The 20695-nt window shown below is 35.7% G+C and overlaps 2 protein-coding genes across 3 annotated transcripts; one reads left to right on the top strand and one right to left on the bottom strand.

The window, feature by feature from the left end:
* On the top strand, window positions 1-2183 carry LOC106132939 (apoptosis regulatory protein Siva). Its single transcript, XM_013332509.2, has 4 exons — window positions 1-160; window positions 289-440; window positions 1604-1752; window positions 2028-2183. Exons 1-4 carry the CDS (start codon window positions 52-54, stop codon window positions 2065-2067), a joined length of 450 nt encoding a protein of 149 aa, XP_013187963.1. The 5' UTR covers window positions 1-51; the 3' UTR covers window positions 2068-2183.
* Window positions 2184-2186: 3 nt separating this feature from the next.
* On the bottom strand, window positions 2187-16414 carry LOC106132940 (cytochrome b5). Of its 2 annotated transcripts, none has more exons than XM_013332511.2 (4): window positions 16016-16414; window positions 11842-11930; window positions 10498-10605; window positions 2187-6386 (listed from the first exon to the last, which is right to left on the bottom strand). In XM_013332511.2, the coding sequence occupies exons 1-4, from the start codon at window positions 16130-16132 to the stop codon at window positions 6314-6316; spliced, it is 387 nt and encodes a 128-aa protein (XP_013187965.1). In that variant the 5' UTR covers window positions 16133-16414; the 3' UTR covers window positions 2187-6313. The 2 variants fall into 2 exon arrangements, with proteins under 2 accessions (XP_013187965.1, XP_013187964.1); XM_013332510.2 differs by having other exon boundaries at window positions 2187-6389; window positions 16016-16413.
* Between the last annotated feature and the right edge of the window lie 4281 nt (window positions 16415-20695).

The following is a 20695-nucleotide window of genomic DNA, read 5'->3' as shown; positions in this document are numbered from 1 at the left end:
ATTTTTTTATTAGTATTAAGCTGTTATAACGTATTTCATATAATCGTCACAATGACAAAAAGAAGTAACCCTTTCATTGAAGATTTTGTGCCGCAAAGCAAAGTTCATGTTGGAATGAAGCAGTTTAACAACAACAATATTAGACTGCAATCAGTTTACGGTAATAAATACTGTAATTATTTACAGAATTTTTCCTTAGATTTATCAAGTGGGATACTTATCAAACCTTTCCATCCCCTTTTTTCCTAATATCGTAATTTCCTTGTAATCAACTTCTTCGGTTTCCAGAAAAAACGTTAGAGTTACTTTTCACGGGTGCTAAGAAGAGTACTGTTCAGAATGTTATAGATAACTCCAATACAACCGCTTCGCATAAAAGAGACAACTTGAAACAGCTGTTCATAGGGAAGGATGGCACTCTTTTACATTGCGGCACAATTGTGAGTACAATCCCAGAATATTATGAATAAAACTAAACATAGTACAAGCTAAGTATACTCCTTCTTACTTGAAAACCAACATCAATGTAATGCTTGATTTATGGCATAAGTATATCAGGTACCAAGTAGTATTCAGGATCAGGAAAAACATACTCCTGACAACATATGAAGCAGCTATCGATTTAAATAAGGCTAGATGTAGACAGTTGGTACACTGGATTCAAATCAACAAGAACTATAGAATGTAAAATCTTATTTTTATCAACCTTATGTACAGTGAAATTTTAGCTTTGCATGCCTTTATGAGCAGTCAGAAACTATCCAAAAAGGCTCAGCAAGCTGTGCATAGGAGCGTGTTGGTCCCGACATTAATGTATGGGAGTGAAAGTTGGGTATGGCAAAAGAAGCACGAAAGCAGAATAAATGCAGTGGAAATGAGAGCATTAAGGAGTATGATGGGTGTGAAATTGAGTGACCGGATAAGGAACAGCGTGATAAGGGAATGTTGTGATGTGAAAGAAGATGTAGTTACAGGAATAGAAAGGGGTATGTTGAGATGGTTCGGTCATGTGGAGAGGATGAATGAAAACAGGTTGACTAAGCAGATATACAAGGAGAGGTGGGAGTGGGAAGACCTAGACGAACGTATCTTGATCAGATTAAGGACGTCCTGGTAAAGGGTCAGGTCAAAAGTACCCGAAACCGCCGAGCTTGCATGAAGAGAGTTATGAATGTGGATGAAGCGAAGGAAGTATGCAGAAATCGTGGCAAGTGGAAAGAGGTAGTCTCTGCCTACCCCTCCAGGAAAGAGGTGTGATTTTATGTATGTACTAGAGGCCGCCCGCGACTTCGTCCGCATGGAAACCCTATCAATCCCGCGGGAACTCTGGGATAAAAAGTAGCCTATGTGTTATTCTGGGTCTTCAGCTACCTACATACCAAATTTCATGGTAATCGGTTCAGTAGTTTTTGCGTGAAAGAGTAACAAACATCCATACAAACTTTCGCCTTTATAATAGTAGTAGGATGTATGTAAATTTTACCTGCACGGAACTCATGATGCAGTTATATAGTTAAATTCAGTTTAATATGTTGTTGACTGTACATCATGTGACAAGTTTATTTTCTTAATCATTCTCGTTCATTTTTTGATCTATTTGCAGACATCATGCGAAGCCACATTAATCCAGTGTGCCTGTGGTAGCGGCAAGGAGACTTCTTGTGGGTACTGTGAAAAGCCGCTCTGCAGTAAGTGCCAGCATCTCTGTGCTTCGTGTGACGCGTGCTATTGTTCACACTGCTCGTTGCCTGGGTAATTTCAATTTGTATTTTTAACATTGATTAAAAAATTCCAATCACGAACTGAGTTGACCACATTAAATTTACTTTATTTAAGTGAGAAAGTTGATTTACAAAACAGGGATTTAAATTTTTAAAGTGTAAAATTTTGTTTCAACTTGTAGAATTATAGTTGTCTTTTATTTCCTTTTCTGAGATAAAGGATAAATAATTCTACTATAAACACACTATGTGTGATAAATAAAATTTTCTTGATATTTGAAACAAAAATATTTTACTGTATTACAGGTACGAAGGTGCAGAGTTATGTGTATCCTGTTACAATTAGTTAATTATTACCATAGATAAGAAAATTTATAGTTTTAACCTGTTGATGTTGCTGCTACAAATGTTTAAAGACTGTTTCATAATTTAAGTTAATACTTAAGGAATATAAATTAAACACAATTTATGTTGTCATCATTTATATAAAAAATATATAACAAAATTCCCTTAAATGAACATGTGAAGAGAATACAGTATTGTATGGTGCACCAAAAAGGTACAGTGGACCGCAAAAAAATGAATATCGCAATATATACTCAGTCTGGCACGCTCGACGCCGTTTCTGTCGCGCGAAAAACTATGGCTCTTTCGCTTATTATTATGACGGGAACGGGAATTAAAACGGGACAACAATAGTTTTTCGCGCGATAAAATTGAGAATCAACGAATTCAGAAAATATTATCATTCTTTTAGTAGCATAATAATTCCTAATATCGCTGGCATATTAACAGTCTTCATTGTTTTGATTGAAATTGAAGCTGTAAACAAATTGATGATCATTGCATTTTTATAATGATTGGTTTTATTCACATCTTTTATGATATATCTATAGTAATGACCATGCCAATCTGCCACATTGTGGCACCATTATTACGACAATGAACTGTGTCTCCTCACACGTTTATTGGCGCCCTGACCTTCATAGCTGAGCGGAGGTCAAGGAAGTGATAGTGATTTGACACACACACACATACAAACTTGCCTCACGGCGTACAGTAGATATCAAGTAGGTAAGTTACAAGTTTACATTGTTTACTAATGAACGATCGTTAATGAGTTTTTTAGGAGTTTGGCAATAACAAAAGGCGCCGGTCAAAGGGCGCTGTAAAAATAAGTTTTAGAAGCCTTCATTGGGTCATAATAGCAGCGTTTAAAATAAACTGTTTATCTCGCCTCATGGTGGCACAATAGTTAACTTTAGATATCAAAATTTACTAACACCGACAAGTATACATGTCTTATTATAAAATTACAGAAAACGGTTTTCATCCCGGTCCCATATGATACTAAACCATTTAATTTCCATGTGTTTGACTGAATGTGTGTGCGCATGTGTCTATAAAATAAATGATTTGTACACTGGCTTACTGAATCCCATTTGTGCAATTACAAAAAACATGGAATTAATAAAATACCATAATTGACACAGCATACTTTAAAAGCTAGTCAGCATATTGACTGAGAATAAAATTCAAACATCCCATATTAAAAATTAATTAATCTTATTTCATACTCTGATTACACTTAGGATATTACAGCAAGTGTTGGCAACACTCTGATTCACTCATAGTCCAAAGGCATATCTTGCACTTGATTTATTTCCCACTGTACATTAGTATCAGTCAGAAAGTGCAGAGGCCAATGAGCGAAGGGTCAGGCGCAAACATAGAAAAAAAAAATTACTGAAACATAAAGATAAAACGAACTTTATAATTATTGCAATAAAGCGTGAAATCGATTACCAACATTAGAATGCTTGCTAGGTCATAACCTAATTCTTTATTACAACAACATTAGAGTTCATTTTTGTGTATTTTTATCACATATACATTTCCCAAGTTTGAGTTGACCCAAAAGGACAAGGCACACAACTACCTGCAAACCCTGAAATCAGGACTTGTTTCAACACGACCGAAATAACCAACACAGCACCTAATAAAATACCACGTAACACTATTGTTACTTGCATACATGTTGTCTGTTAATAACATATATTCGAAATAAATTATCTTTATTGAGTCAAAATAAGCATTTCCTCTACCTTAGACCGAAAACACCATATATATTGTTTATCGCGCGCCCATTCTCACTAAATATTACTTCTGTAACATTCAAGGCTTAGGCAATCTCACGCGCTCTGAAGTCGAATCCCACATGACTGCGCAGGGTGTACCTACTAGCTTCTGTTTCAAGTCTATAACGATAAAAAATTTGATTCCTTAAAAGGTTTGGGACAAGGACTGGTTTCGGGCAAGCATATTATCTATCTAAATATATGCAACAAGAAAGTGAATGACACTGATATCAACGCACAGCCCAAACCGCTGGGTTTAGAGACTTGAAATTGGCGCGAAAACGGCGCTTAGGTTCTTTATGTGGTGCACTAAGACAGGATTTCCCGTAATTTTTCGATTTACGAGGGCGGAGTCGCGGGCGTCCTCTAGTCAAGCATAAATTACTTGCTGTCTTTTGTGGGCGGAACCAAGCTTCGTAGCCAAAAGACGAGAATAATAAAACGTGATTTTATAATAATGAATAGTAATTAATTGAATTTTGACAAGGCGACATGTTATTTTAAATATATAGAAATCTTGAGTTTAATGTTCAGAGTAATGAGAAATCTTGTTTTCAGTTACAGCGATAATTTGAGATTTTTAAGTATTACAATGAGCGTTAACAAAATAACTTTTCATCATAACACACACGTTAAAAATAAACTACAACATATTCTAAATAACTTTAAAATTTTGTAGCGCACTTTGCTATAAAAAGTACTTGCAAATGAAAAGCAAGATTGGAGGCGACTTACAAAATTAAACTATTTAGGTACTGAAGATTTCTAACAACATTACACACATGTACCTATACATACATCATTAGAAATTAGCTCTTTCAATTTACATTTGACGTTATTTTGAGCCAAGTAAAAAAAATTGTACTTATACCAAAACTAACGTTGGTCACAGGTTATGGCAGGAGTAGATATACTGAACTTTACTTGTAATACAAGAAACCCTTCTATTTCTATTAGACATGTCAAATTGTAACAGGGGCCCGTGCTGGAACTGCTCTGCCGCCGCGCCGCAGTGTGACGACTTTGAAGAATTCCTTGTATTACAACTACAAGCCCCGCTTTGAAACTGCACTACTTCGGACCTTTTAGGTTTTGGATACTTTTACCTTTTACATAATCCGAAGATACCAGTTATTTTTGTCTTTTAATTTTAGTTCTTGTTAGAGAAATGCGTACTTAGATACTATGATCTGTTCAAATTAAATACAAGCAATAGTGAGAATGAACTGAGAGTGGAAGTGACTGTCACTTTCTTAAAACCCTCACAAAATAGGGAACCTTCAAATCATAATTTGTTATGTCAAACAAGGAAACAAGTTCCAGGTAGAATTCTTATATAGATGCACAACACACCACTCACCTCTCATAAAAATAACCACGTCCCAGAAATTTGCATTCAAAATAAATAAGAATATAAGTTATTACAGGAATAGTATATATAAACCACACTCTCGAAATGCTTAAAATATTTGCCATAGGCTTTGTAAATATTCATATAGGTAGGTAACTAGTACGTACAGTGTAAATATATTGTTATGCAAAATAATTACTATAATGAGCTATAGCTTCTGTTGTAAATGTTCACAAACATCGCAACGCGAATAAATGCATGCAGAGTCGCCTCTCGCCGGCCCCCGAGGAAAAACGGGCAGCTTTTGAATGCTTCACGGCCACGATTAAGAATTTAACATCTCATTTAGAAGATTGATCGGATCAATCGCGTCCCGGTCCGGAAGAGCTTTTATTTAATTACAACTTAAATGGCGCTCGCTCGCTTATGTTTAGGTCACAAAACAAGATAATCTACAAACCTACCTAAAACTTCCCAAGCCACACATATATCAACGTAAATATTTGGTTAAAAGTAGGTTTGTCAGGTTATCTTGTGATAATAAGATGAGTGTGTACGGAGCGAAGCTCTTGTTTAAGATGAAAACCAAACAAAATCAACAACAAAAAGGTGACGGTAATTCTCCCAAACAAATAGACTACTCGTAAGAGAAGATGCACCAGCTGAAGAAACTCTTCCAGTATTGGTCGCCTACTCGCCTAAAAGTAAATAATGACTTGCAACAAATCGCAACTTGGACCAATCGGACTTCAACATTAAAAAGGCACCATAATAATATTGATTTCAAATAATCTTTCTTCATTATTACAGCTATTTTCACCCTAATTATACTTAATTATTCTGTCAGTTTTTCACCTCTATTGGACATGAGACGTGTGTCAAACTGAAGTGTTAGATACTATAAGACCCACAAAAACGTCACATGATTCGTCTTATTGGTCAAGTTTTTTCCACAGATCATAGAAAGAACAGATAATAACGACGAGTTTTAACGTAGCGTAGCGTTTCATAGACGGTTTGCAACGGGGGCCGGTCATTGACCCGAGGGCGGACTCTGCTCTTCCTGAGGCTATGCGTGGGGCTGCGCGGGGGCTGCGGGGACACTACGCGAACATGTAGCGGTAGAGGATGGTGGCCGCCACGCCCAGCAGCAGCGGCGCCAGCCAGGCGGTCCAGGAGCTGTGGAAGATAAACATTTTGTAGTGGAACATACATGTTTGAGAAACTGATTATCTAACCATTCTGCAGTGTCAAACGAAAAAAAAAGGAATTGTATCTAACTATGGTAACATTGGTACCTGCAGAATAGTTCGGCTGCCCTCCCTCACAAATTCAGAATATATTTTTTTTAATAATAGCAATACCAAACGACACACATCACATCAGAGGGTCAAATGTAATAGTGTAGTGTGCCTGTATCTATAGGATCTTAGTGGAACAGTTTATGATATTTTGAGTTCTATTATACTAGTACTACTACTAGCTTATTGGAAAAATAGTATGTCGGCAAATAACGCAGCTCATCTACTTATATTAAACTAGAAATAATTTCCATAACATCAAGAGAGCACCATGTCTCCACGGGATCGTTGAGAAAGCGACTAAAGGACATCATTTTCAAATAACTTAAAAAAAGTAGAGTCGCCGGCAACCATTAGCAAAATTTACTACACAAAGGAACACTGGTCACCGTTAAAGCTATAATGTTGCGAGAAATATTGCACTCACTCGCTCTGTTATCAATTCAGATTCATCGATCGTTACGGCAAAGATAATGAAAAACGAGGTTCACTTTGTTATTTCAATCAAATGAAATTTTCATGCCATAGGAACACTTCACATCACCTATTTACAAACTAGAAGCATAAAGATAATTTATGGGTATCATTTAAGCTATCACCAATTTAATTAGTTTTGTGTTTCTTAAATAATAGGGTTTGTCCTCAACATAGTAGATCTGTCACCAAAATGTAGTCACCAAACAATGCAAAATCAGTTCCACAATAAATCACCTAAAATCCTGAGATATAAGGTCTAGTACCAAATAAATGTTTTTGTATGTATTATAATAGGTGTGTCCTAATAAGTATTTAAGCAAACTAATTTAAAGAGATCACCAATAAATCATACTATGTTACTAGAAAATTGCATTAAGTTCAAATAAAAAATTAGGGTTGTCATCATCGTTTCAACCAAAAGATTCTGCTACTTAACTAGACTCCCAAGATTCTAAATTTCCACTGGTAGTATAAATTATATTTAAATAAAATTTTTAGCAGAGTAGTAAATAAAACAATTAAAGTTAAAATAATCAATATTTATTGTTGAAAATAATTACCACTGAACAATCAGCGCTGGTTTAAAATAGCTGGCTTATGGCTAGCAGAATAGTAGATAAAACACTTAATTAAAGTTAAAATAATCAATATTTATTCTTAAAAATAATAACCACTGAACAATCAGCGCTGGTTTAAAATAGCTGGCTTATGGCTAGCAGAATAGTAGATAAAACACTTAATTAAAGTTAAAATAGTCAATAGTTAACTACTACCCATCGTTGAGGCCGGATTGGTCAATTTTTAAAGCGCGCCAATTTGTCTCCGCCCCTTTGATCATTTTTTCATTAAAATTATAAATTGATGTATTAAATTGGTAACGAATACTTTTAATTTAATATCTGAACGAAATAAAATGTTACTACTGTATTGGTGACAAAATATCAAATAAAAAGGAGTCGCAGTCAGGGATCGATAATCGATTTATTTGGTGACAGATCTACCATTCTGAGCACAGAGCTATTATTTAAGTAACAAAACTATTATTATAAGAACGAAGTTTATATTCATGTAATTCAATATAATTTTATTGGTTATAGATCTCTTATTTTACACATATATTAACATTAATTTGATAATTCATACCTGGGAACAATTTTTGTTTATCTGAGAACGAAAATATTTCGTGGCGATAGATCTATTTATTAGGTGATACAACTTGATGACAAATATAAATTTTGGTGATAGAAAATATAGTTCCCATAATTTATTGTAGGTACCTACTAGTAATTTTGCACGCTTCACTCTTATGAGATAATTCAAAATCTGCTTATTTTTTATATTACGTGCTCTGACACCATCAGCCAGTGTTGATAGTTACTGTCGTTCGTAGATATCTATGTACAGATATATCATACATACATACAATCACGTCTTTATCCCTTACGGGGTAGACAATCTCGTAAAGACTGAAAGGCCACATTCAGTTGTATTGTACTCGTTAATTCATTTTTATAGCTTCCTTTACGTCATAATAAGTGTGTTTAAATACATGTAGTATGTAAACACTGTTGGTGTACAAAATCTATGCTAGCATTATAAAGCTAAAGAGTTTGTTTGTTTGAACGCGCTAACCTCAGGAAATTTTTGTGTTGAATAGACCATTTATCAAGGAGGGTTTTAGGCTATATAACATCACACTGCAACTATTATGAGCAAAGAAATAATGGAGAATATGAAAAAAAAATTGGGGAAAATTATTCATCGTTAAGGGCTTCAATGATTCCCAAAATAACTATTCCATGCGGACGACGTCGCGGGCACAGCTAGTAAATAAATAAATAAACAGCGTTATTTTTCCGCGCGATAAAAACGGCGTCGCGCGTGACATGCTGCGCAGGCAGGTTAACATGCACGTTCCTCTAATATAGCTTAGACATGTCTATTATATTACAATAGTTTCATGAAAATCTGTTCAGTAGTTTTAGCGTGAGAGAACAACAAACATCCTTTCAAACTTTCACATATATATCTTTAGTATTTATGTCTAATAAGTTATATTCTGAGTAAATACGCTAAGCTAATCGTAACAGGGATATAAAAACAAATGGCACATGGATCTGTGTAGACGAAAAAAAAACTAGGTGTTCAAAGCGGGAAGTGAAATGAGTAGGCAATTTTCATAAATGAGTTTTATTGAGCAACGACAACAACGTGTAATTTATAGACACTGTATACATTTCATATTTAAGCACCATAATCTAACAAAAATACGATTCCTAAAATGTGAACTAAAATGCATTATACATTTACATTGAAGGATAAACGCTTTCATAAAGATAAAAGATTATGTTTTGTCTTTTTTTTAAGTACACTATTACCATAGCTAATCTACTTGATGGTATGGAATAAAATGTTATCTAAAGGTATTTGGCGAAAAATATAAAATCATAATAATAATAATACCGAGACCAATGCAGCACGGTCTTACGTTAATTTCTAAAAAGCATTTTATTTTTTTTGAGATCCGTAATGTTGCGACATGGAATATACGTATTTATTTTCTAAAAGAAAATTTAAGTACACAAATATAATAACTTAGTACAATTTAATATAAAAATCTAAAGATCATAAAAATCACAGAGACCAAGCGACGTAACATGAATACGGTGCGCGAGCTAAAACTACTTATAGTGTTCTATACGTTACTGATCTAACACAGAGCCATGTGCACATTCAGTGCTATGCAATACATCTAACTAGTTATCACACTGGTACTAGAGCCGATAAATATATCTCTAAATATAATAAACATTAGGAAAATTTAAAAATTTGTATGTGTTTAGAAAAAAGTTGTAACTGTTTCTAAAAATATTGTACAATTTTCACACAAATCCGAAGGTTATAGAAAGTGTTAAGTATTTTTAAATTGTACTTATAAAATTTTTTATTCTTCATAAAATCTGAACGAAACAAACAAAATTTAAAGTTTCTGATACTAAAAACAATTGAGCGTTTTTATCTTTTGAGCTGCAGATTTGAGCTTGCAATGAAAAAATGAATAGTCGTCCCGAAATGTCGTAACCCCATGTTATCATGCAACCAAACTAAGAATAGCACCATGAACATATTGTATTTGTGACCCCTTTGACCCTGCTTAAGTTGAAATGATAGGAACGTAAACGTGCGAGGGCCGTGCCACAGAGTAGAATGATATATAGAGTCAACTAATGGTGTCGTGGGTGAAATCTCAGGATACGAACAAATGTTTACATTTGATATGTGAACACCTTTCTAACTCACGACATAGCAATAAAGCTATTCTACTAAAAGAATCTATAGCAAAATATCGCAAAATAAGAAGTAAAAAAAAAGAATTTTTGTAAAAACAAATCCTCCGGTCCCGAATTCAGTATTCGATTCTATATACCCTACACTGTGGTGGTGTGAGCGCGTGTTTGTTCGCTACAGTGGCCGAGTGACAAGTGGTGGTGTACTAGGCGAGTACGCACTTGCCCTGCTCCTGCGCCTGGTCGTTCCAGTCGGCGGCGTACGCGGGCTTGGATTGCTTGCGGTCCGCCTCCACCAGCTCGCCGATCTTGTACTTCTTCATCAGCGACCTGCGAATGGGGATAATTGTTATTGTCTATCTATACTAATATTATAAAGCTGAAGAGTTTGTTTCTTTGTTTGAACGCGCTAATCTCAGGAACGACTGGTACGAATTGAAAAATTCTTTTTGTGTTGAATAGACCATTTATCGAAGAGGCTATATAACATCAGGCCGACAAGCTGCAACTTTTAGGTGCGAAGAAGTAATGTAAATGTGAAAAAAAAAAACGGAGAGGATTATACACCCTTAAGGGCTTCTATGATGCCCAAAATAACTATTCCACGCGGACGAAGTCGCGGAGACAGCTAGTTCGAAATACAAATTAATAGCAAGTTGCAGTGGCAATGGTTTTCACATGATTTTGATATACTCGTAAATGTGCAGTCAATAGAGTCTAATTTAAATTATATCTTTTCGAATCACATTGAGCTCTGAGTTTTGTGAAACTGTTATAAGGGCTGTGTATATAACAGCGTTCATAATTTAATAGTTACAAATAGTTCTAAATTGTAATGTAGTTATTTTAAAGAGTACAAGTGTACTCAACACGCGCCTCATATTGGTCTATTAATAAAAACCACATTAATTAATCAAGTTCGGATCCTCAGAGTAAAAATCGATTTGCCCTTGTAAGTGTTATGTGCACCTTCTCGCTGGGTTTCTTAACATTGTCACATCATCAGTATTTGATCTGAGAACCAAGGACCATCATTTTATGAAGTAGCGTCTTTTGGGCCAATCATTTGGATTAAAAGATACGAACCAATCTCACAAACATAATGTTGAATAAAGATGTGGGAACGGATTTCCAACATTTGAAGATAAGTTTCCTGTTTAAATCTTGTGGAATTTTGCGTTTTTGCATAAAACGTAACTGAAACTTAACTTCGACAACCGTTTATCTGTCGAATGAGCCGCCGACAGAATGTTTCCTTTATAAAACAGACAAGACTAATGTATTGACACAGTAAATACATTACATTGGTCCAGTATTGCGTAAAATCCTCCTTGGCCACATCACACGTCAGCTTCTGTTCTATTCAGGAAGGGGGTCGACCATATGTCTTAAATTAGAACACAAGTTCATTGCCCTCAGTTATTGATGGTCAATGCTAGCTAAGTAGCCCTCTAAGGTCATTGTGAATCTGTCTCATCTTTACGTGTCATATCCTCCACCGATAAGATTCAGAGGTTGGCGTCTAGACCGATTCGATTGGGACTTATAAAATAATAGTAAAATTACCTGGCATCTGAACTATGGCTGACATCTTCAAAAGGCTCGGTGGCGTCCTGCCCCGCCACCTCCAACAGCACTTCCTCACCACCCGGGTGCTGCACAAAAAGAAGTAGGTATGTTAAGGAACATCATCAAGGTCAACGACCAATCAAGGGTGTCTTCAGTGTGACGTGCATGGTTCACATTTTTTGATGGCATTTAATACAGCTAAGACAGAAGAATAATAAAATAAGTTAAATTTATAGATTTAAAGTGGACGAAGTCAGAGGCAAGAGCTACTAACGTCTATAGGTAAGTAACCCATTAATTATTGGAGTTGGCGATCTCTGAAGTCTAAAGGTAGCAACGTTATACAGATACGACGCTTGTTACAACAAAAAATGTCCCTCTCATTGTTTTTGTGTTTTTTTTGTTATTGTTATTAAAATTACAAAAAGTTCTAGAACGCTCACAGAACTCCTAAAAATGTAGCCTTCGTAATATGACATAAGCATAATCAAGAATGTCTCTTAATTTTCATTTGCAGCTTCTTTCGTCCACTGCAAGGCTTATACCAACATATCACTACATTGTATAAAACAAAGTCGCTATTTTAGTCGTGTTTGTCTGTATGCTTAAATCTTTAAAAATGCGCAACGGATTTTGATGCGGTTTTTTGTAACAGGTAGAGTGATTCAAGAGGAAGGTTTTTATGTATAATACCATTTATAATTTTGCACCCGTGCGAAGCCGGGGCGGGTCGTTAGTAATGTATATAGTATAAATATGAAATTATAGTATATACGAGTATGTAGTATATATGGAAGAGATTGCTTAGCGATAAGTCCGCCTTTGCTCAACATATTCATAATATACGTTTCTACTACATAACTATATATTTTTTTATGGGCAATAATGATAATTTGTGTTGTATTGTATAGTAGGTATGCGATAGATGTTCTTTCGTTGCATTTCAATTATTTTCAATCGTGTCAGTCTTTTCCGTTTTTTCCAACAACGACCTGTCACAATATCGACTCTCGCTCCAGCGAGCAGCTGGTTTACCGCGCCTCTCCATACATGTGTTTTATTTCTGTACATTAATTATTTTGTGATGCAACAGTGACAACTTCTTGGGCAATATGACTGTTGCCCTGAAATTAAAATATATTGCGCAAGTTAACAGCTGTACCTTTTTAAGTTTAATCAATGTTATTAATTTAATAAGTTAAAGTAATGGAGACCCATCGAAATATAACCACATAAAATAATTCCACAGTTAAAAAAAGTTAAATGTAACTTGTGAGATAATTGTTAGTTGTAGCGTCAGTAGAGAGCTACGTCTATGGGATTCAATATTAATGGATGTAGGGAATAATTTCAATTTGCCATGTTACAATTTTGGTTTAGGTTCACAGGAGTGGCTTTTTGTAAAAAATATGTAATCATACAAAATTTCAAAAGGACTGAAACAATAATCAACTTCGTGAGACGGAATCAACAAATAGAAATGACGACTGAATAATTCATCGATCTCAGTTTTAATAAAGACGGGGATTCCTGGCATTTCCGGAATGGGGTCGCACGCTTAAGAATGCCGGCTCGGTGCGCCATCTAATTCCCATCTCTATAGTAGGTGAAGTACACTCGTCTGCAGAGAAACTTGGCCCACTGTAATGTCGTGCCGCCGCGGTCTTCCCTAGCTTCTTCTACACCACCCGGGGCTCCTTGATAACGCCTCGAACCTCCTTTTTTTTTGGACTCCTCAATCGCTAACCAAGAAGCTCGCTATTACAAAATTTCAAGAAATTTTCGACTCTACACGTTTATAATTTGTACACACATACATATAATCACGTCTATTCTCCTAGCGGGATAGACAGAGCTAACAGTTTTGAAAAGATTGATACCCACTAGGTCACATTCAGCTGTTTGGCTTAATGATAGAACTGAGATTCAAATAGTGACAGGTTGCTAGCCCATCGCCTAAAAAAAATCTCAAGGTATCCTATCCCTTAGTATACCTTAAGATTTTTACCCTATTATTTTGTCTTTTGGTGCCGGGAACTACACGATTATGATTCTATGCATTAAATTAAGCTATTAGGCCTTGTTGCGCGTATATCTTTATTCATGCGATGATTTGGAGCACCTACCTTGATAAATTTAATTACAATAGACAAAAGGAGTACAAAACGTATGGAAGCACAGTGACCCGGTTTCCGATGACAGAATTTCATTAAATTTGTGATGGGTATCACACGTAATAGAATTTCAACAAATTTGAGATGGGTATCACAAATTTAATTAAATTCTGTTACGGCCGCGGATAAACGACTATGGCCACGTCAAATATTCAATCATAATCCCAACTAATATAATAAATGCAAAAATAAGTTAGTTTGTTACCTCTACTGCTAACCCACTGTAGAGCGATCTCCATGAAATTTTCAATCCCAACCAAGCTAATATTAAAATTGCTCATGTGAGTTAGTTTGTTTGTTATCTCTTGACGGGTTATCAACTGAATTAAATAAAGAAGGACACAGGGAAGCTTTTATCCCGATAAAAACTATACTTCCCGTGGGATTTGCAAAAAAACCTGCATGTGGGTGGTGACTTATTTAGTCGCCTTTTTTGTAAGATCGCATTAAATTTAAAATCGCGGCTTTTTGTAGATGGCGGAGCCGTCAGCGAGAGCTAAACATTTTAAGAGCAAGCGCAACGTTTAACTATAACCGATCGACACTAAATGACGACTTTCTGGTTTATGTCCCGTTTACATCCTCACAAAAAAGAATAGGACCACTCCATCTCTTTCCCATGGATGTCATAAAAGGTGACTAAGGGATAGGCTTACAAACTTGGAATTCTTTTTTAGGCGATGGGCTAGCAATCTGTCAATATTTGAATCTCAATTCTATCATTAAGCCAAATAGCCAAACATTAGTTATTCAGGCTTTTCAAGACTATTGGCTATGTCTACCCCGCCAGGGGTATAGACGTGACCGTATGTAGGTATGTGTGTACATCCTCACTACTCTGGGGAGGAGACCAACGTATGCTTTGACCATATATCCTGGATTTGATGAGTGGGGTTTCTATACGAAGTGACTCCCATCTGACCTCCACAACCTTTGCAGGTAAACTTAACCTGTATTTGGTTGATTATGGTTACACATCCAATTGCCTGAATGTGCAGGTTTCTTCATGATGTTTTCCATAAGAGCATTGGCTGGTCCAACTTTAAAACTGGTATATAAATCTTTCCCCCAACCCCCAAAAGGGGCAATCCATGGGTTCCGCTTTTTTCAGCAGAAAAAAATTTGGGCAACAGCGAACATAATTACATCATAATGTCTTTAAGGTGAAGTATAATGGAACATGACTAGAACTATAACATCTGGAAGTACAGTCAACATATCAAGTTACACACAGCACAGAATTCTATGTCACAGGAAACAGTTGAATTTACAGAGAATTTGTGTATGTTGACATGCTGTTGACTATACTAGGCAGAATCAATTTATTACTTTACACAAGAACAGATCCCTAATGGTACAAAATGGTATAAAATTTTGTATATATTATGTAGAGTGGAGATGTGAAGGATACTTTGAATGCTGCAGTTATATACAAAGCAATAACTTTTGAGTTTTTGTGTCAATAATTGTCATGTAAATAGGTTAGTGTACTAACAAGGCACTTATATTTACATTGTCAGTAATTAGTTGAAAGCAATTGCCCTACATCCAATCAAATCACACATAACAAAGGATTGCAAAGATTTATTTATCCTTCACTGTACATCACATACATTTAATTACATCTTTATTCCTTACAGAGTAGACAGAGCCAAAAATCTCTTTGTCAATCTTAATATAAAAATAAAAAAATGGATTTTTGAGATGACTTGTAAGTGTAATTATAGTTTTATTAGGATATTTTGTATGTACCTTCTAATTAATAATTACATCAACATCTAGTGGATGCTTTAAAAAAAAGAAATCATGACTTTGTTGATTGAAGTACTTAGTAGGGTATGATAAATCTGTTCAACAGCTTTTAAGTGTATCCATTCAAAGTTATTAAGTCTCTTTTTTGGCCCTTCACAACTCATCCAATCCCTAATAATGTCAATTTAATTAAGAAATCACGTTATCACCAATATTAATGAACTGATAATGAGATACCAACTGACCTCCTCCAGGAACTTTGTGACGTCGTACACGCCGTTGTGTATGATGAGGATCGCATCTGTGCGGGTGTTGCGGGCCTTCAGCTCCTCGCGGGTGAAGAGTTTCACTTGTTCTTCCATGTCGCCTGATCTGTGAGCCCTAACGACTAACTCCGACTGCTGCCACGACCACACTAGATAACCACTCGGTGTGTTTGCGTGATAGAAACCGACTAACTTTTGGACCGAACGCTAAAAGTAATAATTTGTTTGTGCTGTAATTTTAGGAGCAGTTAAGTAAAATTTTTTAATTAAAAATCAGTTAAATAAATTAGATAAAATTAAAATAAAGTTGAACTGACCGAATGAATCGCCGAATTTATCTAATTTGACGAGTTGTAGAATTGAAAAATTTTATGACAAGAATGACAAGTCATCTAGGGATGGGGAAGACATGCACATGATACAAGTTTTTCAATCAATCGATTATATATAGGACCGAATAGTAGAATAGTATATATACAAATATTATCCTAAATGAATGTGTATCCACGATTTCGATAATAGCTCTGACGATTTTGTTGAGATTTAAAATATAGGTGAATATGGGGGAAAAAACGATTTTGCTAGGTCTTATTTCAGAAACTTTCTAGGCTCTACGATAATTTTTAATCCCTTTCTCATTTCAAATATCTTTACGAATAACCAGTTCAAACACAAGTGTGGGAAGAGAAAGGCGGTAGTTTTAAATGAGTTTTTTCCAACATATTTCAATCAGTAATTTGCCAACATCAGCGTCCTGCTTTTGGAGTGATCTGTAGTGTAATTATTCCACACGGATAATAAAGAATGTCCTGATTGTATATCGACGGTTGAAAGGCTAATTGTGGTAAGCGCCATTTTGTGAAAGCTGAGAAAAAGCGGTTTAAAGTTTTAATTTTTGGAAAAAAATTCGCTGTAAAAAAATGGCTTGACCGATTTTGATAAAATTAATACAGTATATTTATAAGGTTTAAAAGTACGTAAAACCATTATTTCTGTTACTATTTAGCAATATTTCAGTAATTTTATGGCGCTTACATCAAAATGACACTTTTCCAGGGAAAGGCAAAATGAGTTAAATGCTTGAAATGAACAAATAACTTGACAGCAAAATGAGTCAAATGCTTGAAGTGAACAAATAACTGGACAGCAAAATGGTTCAAGCGCCCATCCCATGTAATACAAAATAATTGAAAATGATTTAAATGCCATGTAATTTTCAACACTAAATTGATATTTCAGTTTAAAAGACAAAATAATACAAAAAGAAAATTGAGCAATTGAAACAAACGGCATGCCAATAGAAAGGTGATCATGACTTTAGGTTCTTGTCATCAATACAATATTTTTTTAGGAATTAAATAACGGTTATTTTTAAATAAAACAAAAAAGAAATCCTTATATGAGGATTCGAGTGCTTGTGTCAGGATAAACGGAGCGCACACTGAGTGGTTTAAGATTGAGAAAGGCGTTACGCAAGGATGTGTTGCGTCATCGGAACTGTTCAACCAAAGAGTCTGAAAGTGGATTAAGGATGAATGAGTTACTCGTCAAATGTCTGCTCTATGCCGACGATTAGGTTATACTGGCGTCATCAGCGGAGGAGTTACAGCAGATGGTAAACTGTATGCATGAAGCTTTAAAAGAGAACGGAATGAGAGGGAACGTAAGTAAAACTAAAACACTGGTTTTTGAAATGGAGAAAGAAATGACAGCATGTAATATTTTGATTGGAGGAGAAAAAGTTGAGCAAGTGAAAGAGTTTGTATATCTAGGATTAAAGTTTACATCAGATGGCAAGTGTAATAGTGATATTAAAAGGAAAGTGAACGCGGCGAACATAGTGAATGAAGCTTTGCATGCCTTTATGAGCAGTCAGAAACTATCCAAAAATAGGTAAAAAAACTTTTTAAGTTAAACGGTTTTATGTTAAACATACATTGCAATGTTTAATATAAATGTACTAAAAACCAAAAAATAATAAAATAGATACAGTCGTGGGAATTATAAACATATGCATAGACTAGACTAAAATAAAACCGTGGGGCACGTCAATTGTCTACAAATTATAGACTTAATGTGCGATGGAAGAATCGTTTAATTCGTCGTTAGGCAGTTGGCCCGCAGACGGTGCGCAAATTACTTACTATTTTGCTGGCTAGCGAGGAATCGTTTCACTGCTCGTAGTTTGTCTTTAATCGACAAAACTTATGATAAAAGTACTACTCGCTCAACATTATGAAACCCTAAAACTCGCTTAATCGAGCTTGCTAACTTGTTTCCACATTCTAGCCCTACTTATCACACGTCCATCGTTGTCGGTTGAACAACTGCCTAATTATAGTGTAACATTACAAAACAAACATTTAATCAACGATTGTAGACAATTGACGTGCCCCACGGTTTTATTTTAGTCTAGTCTATGCATATGTTTATAATTCCCACGACTGTATCTATTTTATTATTTTTTGGTTTTTAGTACATTTATATTAAACATTGCAATGTATGTTTAACATAAAACCGTTTAACTTAAAAAGTTTTTTTACCTATTTTTATTTTCTAGTTTTTAGTTGTAACGAATAAACTCAAAAACTACTGGACCGATTTGAATGAAATTTGGCACAGGGATAGACTTAACCTTCAGGAGTAACATAGGCTACATTTTATCCCACTGCTTAGATTTTAATTTTGAATAGTAAATTGTATTCTACTTGTTGAGACCTTTCATTTGATACCCATGTTGATGGGATTGATAAAACCTAAGTTATCCGCCATTTTGTAGAGGCCGCCATCTTGGATTTCAATTTTTTATAGTATATTGTATTCTGCTTGTTGAGCCCTTTCATTTGATACCCATATTGATGGGATTAATGAAACCTAAATTATCCGCCATTTTGTAACGGCGGCCATCTTGAATTTATAATGATAATGAATAAACATAATTATATTGTCACCAAAATTCAAAGTGTATACAAAATTTCAGATTAATCGGTTGACAGGAAGAGGGTGAAATTTGAATTACTAAATTTGACCCAAGAATAAAACAAACGGGGTGAGCTAAATAAAACCGTTTAAAAAGGCTCGGCTGGCTGTGCATAGGGGCGTGTTGGTCCCGACATTAATGTTTGGGAGTGAAAGTTAGGTATGGCAAAAGAAGCACGAAAGCAGAATAAATGCAGTGGAAATGAGAGCGTTAAGGAGTATGATGGGTGTGAAATTGAGTGACCGGATAAGGAACAGCGTGATAAGGGAATGTTGTGATGTGAAAAAAGAAGTATTGACAGGAATAGAAAAGGGTATGTTGAGATGGTTCGGTCATGTGGAGAGGATGAATGAAAACAGGTTGACTAAGCAGATATACAAGGAGAGTGTGGAGGGAAAGGTCAGAGTGGGAAGACCTAGACGAACATATCTTGATCAAATTAAGGACGTCCAGGTAAAGGGTCAGGTCAAAAGTACCCGAAACCCCCGAGCATGCATGAAGAGAGTTATTAATGTTAACCCTCCGGGAAAGAAGCGTGATTTAATGTATGTATGTATGTAGAAAGAAATGACAGCATGTAATATTTTGATTGGAGGAGAAAAAGTTGAGCAAGTGAAAGAGTTTGTATATCTAGGATCAAAGTTTACATCAGATGGAAAGTGTGTTAGTGATATTGAAAGGAGAGTGAACGCGGGGAACATGGCGAATGGAGCTTTGCATGCCTTTATGAGCAGTCAGAAACTATCCAAAAAGGCTCGACTGGCTGTGCATAGGGGCGTGTTGGTTCCGACATTAATGTATGGGAGTGAAAGTTGGGTATGGCAAAAGAAGCACGAAAGCAGAATAAATGCAGTGGAAATGAGAGCGTTAAGGAGTGTGATGGGTGTGAAATTGAGCGACCGGATAAGGAACAGCGTGGTAAGGAAATGTTGTGATTTGAAAGAAGATGTAGTTACAGAAATAGAAAATAAAGGAGCATGCATGAAGAGAGTTATGAATGTGGATGAAGCGAAGGAAGTATGCAGAGATCGTGACAAGTGGAAAGAGGTAGTCTCTGCCTACCCCTCCGGGAAAGAGGCGTGATTTTATGTATGTATGTATGTACAACTTCGTTAACCGCCGGCGTTTGACTGAGGCCGCAGACGCGCGCGAGCGCGAGCGAAACATGCCTCGGTAGCGCACACAACACGATAACTACCTACATCGTGCAACAAAATGTGTCAAACGACATGCGTGTGTGGGGCGATGGAAAACAAAAACGGCTAAGCGACGTACTTCAATATTATGTTAGAAATCAAAATGGGTCAAGCGACCATATCCTATAAAAAGCGAAAAGGCAAATTGGCGCAATCGCCTCTGATTTTCAAAATAGTATGATGCAATGTAATCCATACGCCTTGACACAAAAATTATGATAAAAGTCAAAAAGGTTTAAGTGGCAGATCCACAAATTTACCCAAATCTTTGTCGTTTAGATCAATGACCGCCAAAATGAGACCCTTTTTTGCGGTTGTGTCAAGCGCCAAAAAAATGCTCAGAAAAATATGAGAGTGAGCCCAAACGATGGAGAAAAATTCGCTGATTCCAAATATGTATATAACTCAATATCTCAAAAAATGTCGCTTGACACAATTAGCCTTTCAACCGTCGATATTTTTAATCTTTTGAATCGAAATATT

Source organism: Amyelois transitella, chromosome 4 (genome assembly GCF_032362555.1).
Source record: "Amyelois transitella isolate CPQ chromosome 4, ilAmyTran1.1, whole genome shotgun sequence".
Taxonomy (NCBI): Eukaryota; Metazoa; Arthropoda; class Insecta; order Lepidoptera; family Pyralidae; genus Amyelois; species Amyelois transitella.
The sequence above is the reverse complement of the archived record's forward strand: the minus strand, read 5'-3'. Positions and strand labels throughout refer to the sequence as shown.